Raw genomic sequence first — 17,089 nt, forward strand, 5'->3', positions numbered from 1 at the left:
CCGTTATACTTCCGGATGGCAATGTTGTGAACTCCTTGGCCAAGCGCATTCTATCTATAGTACAATCGTCACATTTGAAACGAGAGATACCATTAACATTTTTTCATATTCAAACTTGTATTTTACAGAACAGAATGTGAAGATAAATCTTTGAAATATTTATAAGAAATTACTATTCTTATCTAAAGCTTATTTCGCTGCACAAAAGTATGTATAGTATGAAGCCTACTGCCTTTGAGTTTGAGTGTAAAAAAATATATTTTTGTGTTGAGAAGGTATGAATAACAATCGGAAATTGAATGGAAGCTTCAATGTAATACACGACGACAGATAAAGTGGATGTTTCAGGTTTCCCTTTTATCAACAAAACACGGTGAATGAAGCACTAAAGGCGAATGAGATGGGTTCCATCGTTGTTCTGTTTATTCATTTTAACAACGTCATTTTCACATCTCTCATTCGTCTTTAGTCTTTCATTCATCGTGTTTTGTTGATAAAGGGGAAACCTGAAACGTCCACGTTATTTGTCTTCGTTTATGAAATTGAAGTTTCCATTCAATTTCCCATTGTTATTTATATATACGAGCTTCAAGTTGTATTAATTTCATTGTTGAGTAGGTCTGAAATTTAAGGGGGAAAAAAACATGAAAATGGTCGGTAAAAAGAGAGTTAAGGCTACTTACATCTCCGACACCACAAGCTGTCCTATTGGCGATGGTGGTGGCACTGCATGTGTACACAAGGGCTGGAAATGACAGAAAGAAGTAAAAATGACACTATGACAAGTGGATTCAATCGTCTGATGTCAGAGAGCCAAGCAACGGCGACCATCGTGGTCCAAAACAAAGAAAATCGGTACTTTTTTATTCTACATGCTGGCTAGAACTATAGATTGAAGCTATACTTACTATTTAATTTGGAGTCGATGGCTAAGCGGTCCGGTTTCTCGCCTTATAGCACAATTAAGCGATAACGAGCACGTTCAGTTACCGGATAGTTTACACCGATCGCAAAACTCTGGCCCCGGGCGTGGTACCCTTGAGTAGGGCACTTTATACATAATACCTCACCAGGCACAGGTTCGAATGAGAATCTGCTTATGAGCTTGGCGATATTATATGAGTGCTTATACAAAAAGTACGTCAAGCACAAGACGTGTACTGTGTGAAATGAAATGTTCATTCAATGGCATGATGGTGTAATACATGAAGCATTGTAAAGCTCATTGAGAATGGCAAACCAAAGGGAATGCTCTGTATAAACGTTTGTATTTATTATTTTGATCAAGCTCGTATGATCATATTATAATATATAATAAATTGCAGGTATGACAATCCACAAAGTTGTTATTTATTATTGATTTTAAAATGTAAAAATTTGTGTTGTAAAAAAGGAAAGCTCTCTCTCTCTCTCTCTCTCTCTCTCTCTCTCTCTCTCTCTCTCTCTCTCTCTCTCTGTGTGTGTGTATGTGTGTGTCTCACACACACACACACACTCACACACACATACACATTCTCACTCGCTCTTATATTTTTCTTTCTTTCTTTTTTGTCTCTTCCTTCCCTCCCCCCCCCTCTCTCTCTCTCTCTCTCTCTCTCTCTCTCTCTCTCTCTCTCTCTCTCTCTCTCTCTCTCTCTCTTACTGGGTCTGATGACCCAAATTATTATGGTCTCATTGTTTTAATAGAAATACTTTCAAACCAACTCTACATGTCATCTATAGATAGAACGAAGTTGACCTCACTCAAGTCTTTGTTATTGTTTTTTTTATTTTTTTTTTTTTTTGCCATCCATGTTTATGAACAATTGTCACTAAAATGTTTTACACAATCTAAATATTCAAATTTACACATAGTTTTGTGTGTTGATCCGCTATACTTCAGGATGGCAATGTTGTGAGCTTCTTAGCCAAGCGCATACCGCATACTATCTATAGATAGTATGCGCTTGGCAAAGAAGCTCCTAACATTGCCATCCGGAAGTATAACGGACCAACACACAAAACTGTCTGTATCCATGAACGTTTATAGTCAGGTTAATGCAGTTCAGTGAGCATTACTCATAAACGCGGATGGCAAAAAACAACAACAAAGACCTGAGTGACGTCATCTTCGAACTATCTATAGATAGTATTATGAAGTTGACGTCACTCGGGTCTTTGTTATTGTTTTTGCCATCCGTGTTTACGAGTAATTCTCACTAAACTGTATTAAAGACTATAAACGATTAAGGTCATACATAGTTTTGTGTTTTGGTCATTTATACTTCCGGATGGCAATGTTGTGAGATTAAAGCAGGATATTTCCCTCAGTAAAGGATTAATAAATAGCGTTATGACGTCATTGACTGTTGTATTTTGTTTATGGTGTCACGAATTATACTTTTTCATTTCTTAAAATGTTCAGTTAAAAACCACAATGACATTTGAAATGGATTACGAAATGCCAAATATTAATAGAAATTGAATTGCTTTTCAAATGAATGCAAGTTCACAAGCGTTCACAACTTTATCCTCGTGTAAATTTTCAAATTGTTTGGATAAATAGAAAAGAGCAGTGTAGTGCTCTAGAGTCTTTTCTCCTTTAATTATGATGAATCTCCTTTTGGGTAACAAGAGTGTGAAATAATAAAAGAAAGTATAAGCATACATTTAAACAAAAGTATGGATCTAGATGTCGTCATGTAAAAGATATTTGTCGCCCTTTTATCATTTGTGTGTTTTATTTTGTCAATAAAGACACTCCTCCCCAATTTTCATTGTTTTGTATTTCAGTCTTGTATTTCATTGTCACGTGGATCCTATAATATTGTGTATAAAGCTGTGGTTGATGACTTTGTTGACACACACTTGAAGAGAGACCGTATTATCCTGGATGGAAACGATATCTCCTCCTTGACGTATTCAAACAATTTGAATGCATTCCCTCTCTTTCTTTGGGGAAGTTGATAGCTCAGGTCGTCGAGCCCTCGCCTTACAGTCAAAAGGACCAGAATATATTATTATTGACGCCGTTAGATTTTTTTACCGCTCCGTGTCAATTTAACAATTTAATAGCTGGGAGTCAGATCTGGCGGAAAGTACTTTGCAATTGGCTAGTGTCCTATGAAAATGATAGCAAGCAATTGATATTGTAAATTTAACAGCTATGAGAACTGGAATAAACTCCTTATGTCTCTAAGGTTCTATACTACTACTACTACAACTACCAACACTACTACTACTCTTACTGCTGCTGCTGCTACTCGTGCTAATACTACTACAGTTACTACCACACTCTTTATTTTTATAGGGGAAAGTTCATCGGTACTTTGGTAAATTGTACTTTAGTTATTACCTTAACTTAGAGAAATAAGATAAAACCATTTTTAAAAATGTTATACTCATTATACATCCTATCCGATTCCCGTGTGAATGAGTATCTAGTAATTGATAAAATTAAAAATTAAAGTAGAATAAATGTGAGTCGACGTGCAGGTCTGATAATCCAAATTGTTATAGGCCCATTGTTGTAATGAAAATACTCTCAAACCAACGCTAAATATTGTCCATTAGTTATAACAATTTTAAATTAAGCCCAACACTGCATTCGTTTATCAGACCTGCAAATATGTGCACCTAGATGTGAACAATAAAATGCACATTTCCAATAGGGAATGAGATTAGCGGAAGAGTAGCGTCCCTTGATTGGATGTCACCCATAGTCTGTGACGTCACCGGCAGAAAAATTATTAGAGAGAGAACGTCATGTTGGTTGTGCGCATGCGTCTCTCGTCCTCGCTTTGCTTTTGACAAGTTATATAAATACACCAGAAGGTGTGCAATGATCATTTTTCAAAATATCGAATGCTACTCTTTTGGCTTAGACTTCATATAGAGCAGTAAAATTAGGTGCCCCAAACGTAAACAAAGGTCGAGAAGCACATGGCAAACCACATGTTCCTGTCTTGACAGCTCACGTTCCAATGTAAATAATAGAAAAAAATAACCTTTAAAATTTGGCTGTTAGGTGGCAAAAGCAACACATTCATAAATACTCGATCATGCATCAAATAATGTCTAGATATGGATATTTTATGGAACAAAAGGTAAAATTTATCAAAAGTTACGTCTATCTATTTTTAGACCAGAGCAAATTATTGCGCTGGTGTGAACAAAACGAGAATTATTCGGAGCCTGATTTTCATAATAATTTAGCGTTATATTATCATTTCTGCAACTGTTAGATTTTATGTAAACATATTTTCAATACTGAAAGTGTATTGCCTACAACTCAAACTACAAAATTGGGAGACCTATATTGTGCGTAAATTATTCCGGTCCCTAACGGAAATCACTAGCAACTTGTTATTGTTTACGTTTGGTGCACCTAATTTTACTGATCTATAAGAATTGTCCACGAAAGAGCAAGGACTTTAATAGGAATGGAAAGGAGGAGGTTAGGTGCACACATTTTCAGGTCTGACAGCCGAACGCAATTATGAGCTTGATTTAACATAATTGTAATGGACAATATTTTGCGTTGGTTTGAGAGCATTTCCATTACAGCAATGAGACCATGGGTTATAAGACCTGTAAACAAGTATACGTAGGAAAGGAGCAATTTATGGTATTGTTTTAGTGGGTGCCGATAGCTCAGTTGGTGGTCGAGACTCCTGTCCTATCCAAAGGGTAAAAACCAATTGTTATTGCCCTTCTCAGGCTACAGAAACCGAGATAAAGTCCAGCTCGATGGGCCTAGTGGGTTTGAAGGATTCTTTTTTTTTTTATGGTAAGGATTTATTACAGAGACGTAAATTAATCAATTTGAAAACCCTTTTAACGGGAAAAGAAAGGGGGGGGGGGGGGGCGCTGGTATGGCCTGTTGTTTTGTCGTAACCTTTAAAGTTCAAACTAAAAAGCCACTTGTTTCGAATGGAGTCGATTAATGATCTATTTGTTTATCTATTTGTATATTTAAATTGATATCACTGTAAAGCGCTTAATGGCCGTTTAGACGAGGTAAAGCGCTATAATGGCTATTTATTATTAATATTATTATTACTATTATTATTATTATTATTATTATTATTATTATTATTATTATTATTATTATTATTATTATTATTATTATTATTATTATTATTATTATTATTAAAGTTTAAACTCTTTATTTAAGTTGGTACAACAAATACATTGACTAAAAGACTATTTAATCTTCTATTGAGCACGCAAAAGACGTTCTTTGGACGCTTCATTGTCGCGACGATACTAATAACCCATAAATTCCATTCTTTGATCAGGAAAACAATAAAAGTTGAAGGTAGACGTCTATGTACTGTTTGTCGAGCAACTTTCTACACAATAATTCCTCTCACAACAAAGGCGCAAATCTTGTTTGCCTAACTCTTGAAAGAAAGTCGAAATCTTGAAAGAAGTAAATCTAGAACCAGGCCAGTGGTACAAAGTGAACCATCAAAGCGTACTCTATATTATTTGAACAGCTCTTAAGTCGAAGGTACCACATAAAAGACAAATTACAGAGTACTGTCGTACTTTGAAAATAAAATAACACATACATTTTTATTGGGGGGGGGGGGGAGACAAAATAGTAAGTCGTCCTTAAATGCGGCAGTGTGGTCTTGTGGTATGACGGATCGGGGGATTTCTGAGTTCGAATCTTGCTCGGCGCATAAATGAGTCCTTGGAAAAGGCTATTTACTCACCATTACTGGCCATTAACAACGTCTGAAAAAAAATTACAATATCGCCTAACGGGTGTCATGTCTCGTTCTACATGTAAAATGTTGCTATTGGCTGGGACCCCTTGTAAAGCACTTTGAGCACATTTAGTGGATATTGCTCTGTATAAAATCTCAAGCTCAAATTGTCCTTCAAATGTCGAATGATTACTATGACACTAGAAATCCAAAGTTTGAGATTGTTTGACAAGATGAAACGTCATTTTAATCAATCGATTCTGTTCGAAGGACAAAGTTTTTGGCCAGAATCTATAAAGTATATCTTTTTTTCTGAGTGCGGCAGGATGATCTTTTCACCGCCATGAACTCCACGAAGGAAATGAATGGAGCAGTAGAAATATTCTGATTATCATGAAACCGTCATGTCGTTGAATGTGACACGTCTTCTAAATAAGGATTGTGTCGGGTGTACAAGATGTAGAACAGTGAAAATTATCAGAAATATGAAATATTACTTTTTGGCACCAAAAGATGTAATATTAAAACTCCTCAATCGATGTTATGGAAACGGTACATCAAATTTTTATCTAATGCTGAGACCATTAAAATCATAATAGTAGTGCTAAAAGTAGTAGTAGTAGTAGTAGTAGTAGTAGTAGTAGTAGTAGTAGTAGTAGTAGTAGTAGTAGTAGTAGTAGTAGTAGTAGTAGTAGTAGTAGTAGTAGCGGTAGTAGTAGTAGTAGTAGTAGTAGTAGTAGTAGCGGTAGTAGTAGTAGTAGTAGTAGTAGTAGTAGTAGTAGTAGTAGTAGTAGTAGTAGTAGTAGTAGTAGTAGTAGTAGTAGTAGTAGTAGTAAAGTTATTAATTATAATGATTATGATAATGATTATGATGGTGATGATGATGATGATGATAATAATAATATTTTAATAATGGTAGTAATAATGATGACGACGAGGTCGACGACGACGATGATGATGACGATAATGATGATGATGATGATGATGATGATGATGATGATGATGATGATGATGATGATGATGATGATGATGATGATGATGATGATGATGATGATGATGATGATGATGATGATGATGATGATGATGATAATGATGATGATTGATGATAGTAATAATTATATATATATATATATATATATATATATATATCGTCTAAACCGAAGTTCATTAATTAGAATGCTGATAAAAATTAATTCAACAGAATTCAAAATTAATAAATGGCTCAGTGTGTTCTACTAAAATAGAAAAAATATAGTATCTATTTTTAGCTAAATAAATAGTAAATGTTACCGTTTTAATGACTCCCATTCATATTTTATTCCCACTGGGGTGGAAAATTCGAATGATTGTAATGGAAATGACGTTTGCTCACACAAAGAGGTCGGTATACTTTTATTGTAATGAAGATTATGTAATACTTTATCTATCATTTATTCATTTATTATTTCATTCATTCATAACTGTTTATTTTTTTATGTAGATATATCCATTTATTTATCCGTCTTTCTATGAAAGGTAAACTGGTGAAATTAATGCGTTAAAAAAACCCAAAAAACACTCATTATTTTTTATTGCCGATCCAGTCATTCTGATGCTGTAAACATCCGTTCATTTCTGCCGTAAACTGAAGAAAGAAAAAACACGTTAAAAAAATTATGGCCAGAAAAGTCATCCTTGAAGTCCAAGCCCTGAGAGCTTTGACATGATGAGAATCATTTTAATCGATCGATATTTGAAGTATTTAAAGGACAACGAGCTTTCTGGACAAAATGTTAAAATACGTATTTTGTTTTAATTATTATTTTTTATTGGAGTGCGGCAGAGTTAACAATAGAGAATAAGATTAGCGGAAGAGTAGCGTCCCTTGATTGGACGTCACCCATAGTATGTGACGTCACCGGCGGAAAAGTTATTAGAGAGAGACGCATGCGCACAACCAACATGACGTTCTCTCTCTAATAACTTTTCCGCCGGTGACGTCACATACTATAGGTGACGTCCAATCAAGGGACGCTACTCTTCTGCTAAATCTCATTTCCTATAGTGAGGAACCCGATTTACCAGTATGGCCATTATGGTATGTAGGGCGTCAAAATGTATTATTAATAAAAATGGATATGTGTATACTATTGCTCCAGACTTCTAATTTTTATTTCAAAGAATAATAAAATGTTTTCCATTCCGATATCATAGCAAAATCGGGATACATTCAGACTAAAAGGAGTAAAATCAATGTGATAACCGAAAGCAAAAGAACTGAACAAGTGTGTATGAAAGGTACCAGACAAAGCAAGAAAGAAAAATACAAGAAGAAAAAAAAAATCAGTCGACCTCGACTGGGGATCGAACTTCAGACCCTCTGATTACCGGTCAGACGTGCTAGCATTAATAATAATAATAATAATAATAATAATAATAATAATAATAATAATAATAATAATAATAATAATAATAATAATAATAATAATAGTCATCATCATTATCATCATCATCATCATTATCAAAAGAAGCAGCAACAACAAGAACAACAACAGGAGCAACAGCAGCAGCAGCAGTAACAGAATCACCACCACCACCACCACTACCACAACTGCTTACTCCTGCTGTGCACGACTGTATTCACATAATTGATCTATCTATGCCAATCAATGAACATTTTTTTTGTTTTAAATCGTAGTCGACATAAATTTACTTGAGAGAAGGGAGACTATAACTTCTGTTATCTCCCCCTGTAACCCTCTCCTTGATTTATGGAGTAATAATTACATTTATGGTCATTCTTACCTCACGCACTAGAGAGTTTTACAGCCCGTGATTCTAGTTACTGTGTACATTCAGCATTACAATTATTAGGATATGTAAATAATCTTATATGGATTTTACAACCATTTCAATGTCTTTATCATTAATGTAGCCATTGCCTTTATTTAGGTTAATCATACAAGCAACGTGAACCGCTAGAAGCGACGTGATCATATTTTGCAGGTCAGATATCCAGACGTTATTATGGACCCGTTTTAACATTGTTGTAAAGGACACTATTTTCCGATTTCTTGAGAGTATTTCCATTACAACAATGAGACCATAACTGTTTTAGTCATCAGACCTGCAAATAAGTTCACGTCGGCTCTAGCCTCTTCTAAGATATTGTCGTTGTAATGACATAGATTCGAAAACAAGACTGTAAAATTGTAGCAGAATAAATATCGAAATTGTAAAGTTGCATCAAAGATAACAATAACTATCTACGACTGTCGTGTTGTATTCGTATGTTACAGCCGACGTGCACTTATTTGCAGGTCTGATATTCCAAATCTTTCTGGTTTCATTGCTGTAATGGAAATACTCTCAAACCAACACAAAATATTGTCCAATATTAAAACGAGCCCATAATTGCCTCTGTCTATAAGACCTGCAAATATTTTCACGTCGGTTAGACCCACAGATATCACTAGATTGTCAAGAAAGGCCAAACTTTTCGTGGGCCGATCAATTTTTTGCGTTGTTCACTGGAAGAAAATCTTTTTGTCTGAAGAACAAACAAACAAGGCTCTGTATTACATAATATATTTTCCCTCACTTCGATTAAAAATTGATCAATATTTAGTAAATATTCTGTAAAGAATTAATATTACATAGACCCTCTATGTACACAACTAACATTGCACCTATTAGACCTAATTGGCCGACGAATTGCAGCAGTCTTAGTTTCCATCAAATTGTGAGTTTGATTACTGCAATATGATACATGGTAGATATCAGTATCGATGCTTTTATCATTGTATCTAGTTGTTCAAAGTAAGAAATGTCAAGACTGTTTCATGGACGCTTTTGTAAATTTGGTTACATAAACCGCACCACGGTAACTGGTCAGATTAATTCAAATTGTAAGCGCAGGCATAGCAATTTTTCATGATCATGTCTTCGTTCCTATATATAAAGCATAATTCCTATTTTGTATTACAAAAATCGTTTTGTACATGTAATGGCGGGAAATAATGATAGAAACCTGGCAATTGTAGTCCACTCTAAAATAAAGGTAAACTGAAAACTGCACATGTTTTAAGTTAGCCATCATCACTGAGATGATAATCTCTACAATAAGAACAATTACAAAGAATGCCTTTAATATTAGTAGAAAATATAGAGGTAACCTAGGTAAACACCAACGAATTAGACCGTAGCCATCGTTAAGATTTAACATGACACTAGAACCCTCTAGGACTTATAGTTTGACGTCATGTTTTAGTTTGTGCACCGTCTAGTGAGTTGTCGTTAGCAGTAGTGGTCAAGGAAACAAGTGATTCCATTGATTGAACTATAGAATACAATTCACGATGTGTTTCTTTTGCGGCCAAAGACTTATCTTTTTGACGTCATTTTTTGGTCAGACGGATATGGCTCAGCACATGACAATTTCGACAATATTTTACAAACGGAAAGATGTATTATTAAAGTAGTCTGATGATGATGTTTGTTTCCCGGGTGTAGTGATTTACAAACTCCAACCGGACCGAATGTTAGGTCTGCGGTGTACAAAAAATCAAAATTTATAGTGATGATATTTTGTCCATTTATAGTAATAAATCTTTATTGTCCATAAAATGGAAAATCTGTAGTGGTTTACATTGCTCGAACAAATATAATAACATAAATATAAATGTGTGGATTTTATAATAATACGATCCTCACAACAAATTTAATTCACAATGCACACCTTTACAATTTAATACAATAGGGAACAGAAGGTTTAAATGCATTGAAAATCTACTGATTTCAAATGTATCCACGGTTACTCAATTGAACTACTCACTCCTCTTCCAATACAATTTTAAACGGTCCCAATTTCTTTCACACACTCTCTCTCTCTCTCTCTCTCTCTCTCTCTCTCTCTCTCTCTCTCTCTCTCTCTCTCTCTCTCTCTCTCTCTCTCTTATGCGGTCAAACCGAAGTGTACTCATTTACAGTTTTGAGGCTTATTGTGTTTTGATGGAAATACTCTCAAACCAACTCAAAATACTCTCGATTAGAACAATGTTAAATCATAAAATAATACGCTTCAACTTCAACAGTCGTAACGTCACTTCCCTCGTAATGACGCATGGTAACTTAGTAACTGGCTCTAAACGAAATATTTATCCGACGAGCATAAAAGCGTATTCAGAGGGGAAAAAACATTATAAATCTAATCATGTTTTGACTTTTACACATTCTGATCACAAGACATATGAAAAGTTCTAGCCAGCATGAAGAATAAAAAGTATCGATTTTCTTTGTTTAGAACCACAATGCCGCCGTTGCTGGGCGACGTGACATCAGACTAATGAATCCAATTGTGTTCGGATATCAGACCGGCAAATATGTGCGCCTAGGGTCAAACAGTAAGACAGCTCTTTCATCCTGAGAGCGCCTCGCGTACTGTGTGTTACCGTGAAATATTTTACTTGTTGACTTTTTGTTGACTTATCAAGGATTTTGGCTAGAAACGCATCGTGATCGATGTTTACTTTCTTTGAAGCTATTACATTATATTTTTTGTCAACAATGTTACGGGTCATGAGTGTAAACGGCAGAGTATTTCATTAATAAATACTACACCCTATAGAAAATTCTACAATTCCAACTTCGTACACTGAGTAGTAATGCGGTTATGTGGTCTTGTGGTTTGTCACTCGCTTTCGGATTGGAGGGTTCAAGGTTCGAGTCCCGCTCCGAACGGCGCATAACTGAGTCCTTGGAAAATGCTCTTCACTCACATTTTCTCACCGTGCTCAAAGCGCTTTACAAAGGGTCCCTGACCAACAGCAACACGTAGAGCTTAGTTCACTCCATTCCAGCCCTCATTGAAAAAGGAGCTAAAGGTCAATTTTTTCTTGGGGCTGGATAAGTCACCTCGACATATTTTCAATTTGCGGCGCTGTCATGCGGCTGACTCCTGAATCATTCCAGTTTTTCATTCGAATAAGCCATAAAGGTAAATTCAATTAAAGGAAATGTTATTTTTTGAAATCTATATTACATATTATGTGCTTTGGCACCAAACGTTACTTTTCAGTTTATTTAAACCCATGTCTAATCTGAAGCAAAGAAGTCATTGTTTTACATTCTAATTTCGTTGAAGTATGCAGATGTCACGTTTCCCTGCTAACTTAATGGCACACCAGGGAGATGGTGAAAATAAATATAATAAACTAATTATATAATTGATAAATTCTATCTATGCATAAAACTTACACACAGAGCATTTAAAGGTTTTTAGGAACCTATTAGCTCTTAACAATACGATACGAAAAACTATTCCGTATGTAACCATATATTATTACACCATTTTCGCTATAGTGTCTTCCAGCAAAAACAAGGTTTATCGACATGTTATATGATTTATCGTTGGAGAGATGTAATTATGTAGGCCTATGGAATGCTGGTCTCACTGACAGCCCCGCCCCCCTCCCCCCAGAATAGTTGTCCAAAAAAACTTCCCGGCAAATAAAATTCCTCGTGCCATGACAGCGAGACGTAGTGGTCGGCAGAATTTCAGGTTAACTCATTCTGGTCCTACATTACTCTATAACGGTGCACAATGTCATAGAGTTCAGCTCATTATAAATAACCCGAAAAAACTTGGAAGTCCTTCAGAGCCACAATGCATTTTTTATCCTTGTTTTTGTAGCGTTAAAAGATTAAATTATAATAATAATTGCTCGTTGTGCTCTAAAATGGATGCAAGTATATCGTAGAATGATTTTATTAGGTCCGATATAATATGTTACAGTGAATGACATAATCAGTCGGATGGTGAAAAGGTTTGAACTGAGATATTGCCAAGTTTAGTTAGAATGTCAATTTTTATCCAAAATGAGTTCTTGTCATAAATGATTAAATCAACCCTTTTTGTACATCTTTGGGAAATATCAAAGCTTAATTTCACTTCTAAATATTTTTACTGCAATCAAGTTGAAAAAGTATGAAATTTGAGAAAAGTTGCTGGATACCTTTCCCATACATCTGACGATAAATAAAATCACCCGATTTACTTCAAATAAAGATTAAAATGCTCCGGGGAGCATATTGCTTCAGAAATGAAAAGAAATGGAAATCCAAAATTTTCACCTTCCGGCTGATTACGTCATGCACTGACACATATGATCCCGCAATTCATTCACTGCTGGGTGGATAGATCGGGCTAAATTGGCTTAACATAAAAAAATTGAGCTTTTATATAGCGCAACATCCACTAAAATGTGCTCAAAGCGCTTTACAAGGGGTCCCTGGTCAACAGCAACATTTAACATGTAGGACGGGACATGACGCCTGTCAGGCGATATTACAATTTTTCGGACAAAGACAACGCTGTTAACGACCAGGTACTCATTTTACACCTGAGTACGGTGAGAGAATGTGAGTAAAGAGCCTTTTCCAAAGACTCAACTATGCGCCGAGCGAGGCTCGAACCCAGGACCTTCCGATCCGAAAGCGAGTGTCATACCACTAGACCACATAGCCGCACATAGAGAAGTATCGGGTCCATCTGCCCGTGAGTGTGCTCTACTGATTCAACTCCAAGGCCACCTGGGAAACATTTAGGGATTCTAAAATGTTCTTTCTACAGTAATCCCATTTTGTAGCCCAAATGCCTTTGCAGTAGGAGTCTATCTCCGTTTCTGTAAGATTAAATATACAATGACAGTTAGTTGCTATCTTAGTGATAAGGCGCTAGTATTCGCAAAGTGCTTTCTGACATATTTAACAGACCCAGTTATCCAACCACTCATAGTCAGAAAGGTCAGATACAAACTTGACTTTACCCTGGACCGACGCTGGTCCCTTTGCTTGTTAGGTAAGCGCTCTACGAATCCTGAAGTATCGGGGCCCATTTGAAATTAGATAGAAATACATATTTTCGTCAAAAACCGTTCATTATCATGTTTCAAGATGTACTACAAGTTTCGAACATTCAATTTGACACCTACACATCAATTCAAATAATAGAGATGACCTGTAGTTATCTGCTCATTTAGGTGAAATCTCATTCTTAAATGACTCCGGTACAATAAACACCACACTACACAAGACGTCGTTGTTTGTTTTATTGTTTTCCGGCGTGTGTAAATATGTGTGTTGTTAGTCAAGGGGCCTCATTCGGTAGGTCACTGACCCACTCTTAAGTATTTCTACACTTAACTAATACAGTCGTAATCTGAAAAACCACATTAAATATATTTTACGTTTTGGCCAGGAAGCTTTTTACTTCAAATATTGATTGTATTAGATGGCCCCAAACTTGTCGAAAAGTCTAAATCCCGGAATTTATCAAGAAGTCTGAGATTTGACCCTTTCAGACAAATTCTTAATTGACTGACTTTTAGAGTAACTGTTTTCTGACCAAAATGACAAAAGGTTTAACAAACAACGATGGCATAATTACGTTGACCACTTTGACAGATGGTTTTGACCTTTGTGTTTTGAACACATGGCTTTTAAAAAGTCAAAACCAGACAAACCGGGTTCGATGAATATACTAGATACATCTAGATGTTGGTCCTTATCTTTTTTTTTCTCCTTTCGTTGTGCCAACCGACAAGATGCGATTGATTTAAAAATAAGTCTAGGGTAGTCTTATGATTCGAATGGTAAATTTGAAAGAGGGATATACCCTTAAATATTTTCTTCTTCTTCTTCTTCTTCTTCTTCTTCTTCTTCTTCTTCTTCTTCTTCTTCTTCTTCTTCTTCTTCTTCTTCTTCTTCTTCTTCTGTCTTCCTTCCTTCCTTTCTCTCTTTCTTTCTTTGTTCTTTATCTAACATTTACGGACAGCAACAAGGTACTTACGGCCATTAGATAGGTTGTAACTCTAATACACTTTCCGCCACGACTAGCATACCTTGCTACCCACTCACTGCTTCGTGAATTAAGGGGTTACCTTTACCAAAAAGTGATCGAATCGAAGAAAGAGAGAGAGAGAGAGAGAGAGAGAGAGAGAGAGAGAGATAGATAGATAGATAGATAGATAGAGAGAGAGAGAGAGAAAGAGAGAGCGAGAGAGAGAGATAGATAGATAGATAGATAGAAAGAGAGAGAGAGAGTGAGAGAGAGAGAGAGAGAGCAGCTTTACTCACATAAGCAGCAAATATTAAAAGTATAAATAAAGTGTTTTAGCTTTGCTTTAGAGCTCTCCTCATTCTCCAAGAAGCAAATTCCAGATGTGAGAAGCAAAACTCGAAAATAATCTTTTATCATAAAATGTATGTATTTAATACTTAATGCAACAAATTTGGTTGAGTATAAAGAAGACATTAATGTAATAAAATAACAAAATCTTTTAAATCACCTCACAATTAAAATGCCATTGTTATTGTTTATTCAGTGGTTTTATATTATTATTGTCTTTATATGTTGCTTTATCAATGTAAACATCTGTCACAAAAAAAGCTTATTGTGTACAATATAAAAATGTTACCAAAAGTGTGTTTATGGACGAATGAAGATCGAAATAACATGTGTTATGGAATGGTTCACAGCACGACCATTTAAAAGCCAAAATACTTTTTTTTCATTTGGCCAGAAAACATTTATTTCATAATAATATATGGTCGGTTTAAATGACCCTCAACTTACCAAAAAGTCTGAACTCAAAGAAAAAAAAGTCTCATATTTAAAACTCGTTGACAAGGTTGAAATCATTTTGATCTTTCAATTTTATAATGATATGGAGGAAAGGTTTTTTATTATGGCCAAAAGATGAAGGGGGATGTTTACATTACCTCGCGGAACACACAATAGCAACTTAATTTAATTTCTCTGTTATTTTCATTCATGTTCTTTTTATTAATTACACTCAGGTATCTGATTATAACTGCAGGCAGGGCCATTTTCACAAAAAGGGCAGTAAACACCGATGCAACCAAACAGCTTTGTTTTTTTGTTTGTTTTTTTTTTATGAACCTAACCTGTAAAGGTTTAATAATGTGGCCGTATCACTGAGCCAAAAATGCCTGATTCGTAATCCATAGATCTCAGCAATTTTGATTGCTTTAACCAGTTAACTACCGTACTCTGGAAAACAATTGGTATTTAAACATTTGGCCAGAAAACTCGTTCTTCAAATATCGATCGAATTAAATGACTCTCATCTTGGCAAAAACTTTAAAACCTGGGAATTCGCGAAGTCCCAGGTTTGAAAGTTTTTGCCAAGACGAGGGTCATTTAAATCGATCGATATTTGAAAGACGAGTTTTCTGGCCAAAAGTTTAAATACGAGTTTTCCCAAAGTACGGGAGGTATGTGGTTACTAATATAATGTAGATAAAACATTGCTGTGAATAAAGGTCTTCTGTCAAAGTTTGGCAGAATGTATTTAGTATGTAAGAATATTGTAATGAGACGGCAAAGGACTTTTAGATATCAAGGATGCATACTTTCGCATTGACAAACCACTTACTTGACGTGACATGAGTAGTTAATTAATACAGAGAAGAAAACACACACACACACACACACATACACACAAACACATGTATATATATATATATATATATATATATATATATATATATATATATATATGTACGTGTGTCTGTGTGTGTGTGTGTATGTGCGTGTTAAAGAGAGAGAAAGAGATAGTGTGTGTATTTTTGTGTGTGTCCGTGAGTGTGAGTATGTGAATGCATTTTAACCTGTGTTTAGAGTGAGAGAGTATGAATGTTTCTATATCTGTGAAAGCCCCCATCTCTCGCTCCCTTACTCTACATCTCTCTCTCTCTCTCTCGCTCTCTCTCTCTATCTATCTATCTATCTCTCAGTCTCTATCTTTTTCTCCGTATCTCCCCCTTCTCTCTATACACTAGAGAGAGAGAGAGAGAGAGAGAGAGAGAGAGAGAGTGGGTGTGTGTGTGTGTGGGTGTGTGCGTGAACGTGTGAGTGTGTGTGTGAGAGAGAGATAGATAGATAATTAGATAGATAGATAGATAGATATATATATATATATATATATATATATATATATATATATATAGAGAGAGAGAGAGAGAGAGAGAGAGAGAGAGAGAGAGAGAGAGGGAGAGCGAGATACATATATCGACACATAAAAGATGACATGGGGAAACAGGGGGGGGGGGGGGGGTTATCTCAACTAAATAACACCGTTATGTAAATTAATTACCAAGCCATCCATGTCAATGTTTGTCATTTGGACAAATTGTTTAAAATAAAAGTGTTTTCCGCTGATTTAATCCTTTAACCGCTAAAAAAAAAAAAAAAAACAAACAAACAATGCCGTGTTCTATAGGCTTTATGTTTATGTTTTTAAGCGTTTTAAGACGCTTGCAACAGCGCCAGTGAAAAGGAAGAAAATTGGATAGTAAAAACATTCTAGAAGTACAATTAAAGGAACTTGAGG

At 35.4% G+C, this 17,089-nt stretch overlaps 1 protein-coding gene across 6 annotated transcripts in view; it reads right to left on the minus strand.

Moving 5' to 3' along the window:
* Positions 1-17,089, minus strand: part of LOC144968315 (xaa-Pro aminopeptidase 1-like) — a 56,596-nt gene that overhangs the window by 33,802 nt on the left and 5,705 nt on the right. For all 6 annotated transcript variants that reach the window (XR_013644566.1, XR_013644565.1, XR_013644567.1 and 3 more), the window contains exon 3: positions 684-745. Coding sequence is in view for 3 of the 6 variants with exons in the window: in XM_078906556.1 (XP_078762682.1) it covers positions 684-745 (62 nt within the window). In the remaining 3 variants the exon portion in view is untranslated. The remainder of the gene's footprint in view (positions 1-683; positions 746-17,089) is intronic.

The sequence above is a fragment of the Berghia stephanieae genome, chromosome 3, assembly GCF_034508935.2.
Source record: "Berghia stephanieae isolate SIO BIC M18660-M18661 chromosome 3, UCSD_Bste_1.3, whole genome shotgun sequence".
Lineage (NCBI taxonomy): Eukaryota > Metazoa > Mollusca > Gastropoda > Nudibranchia > Aeolidiidae > Berghia > Berghia stephanieae.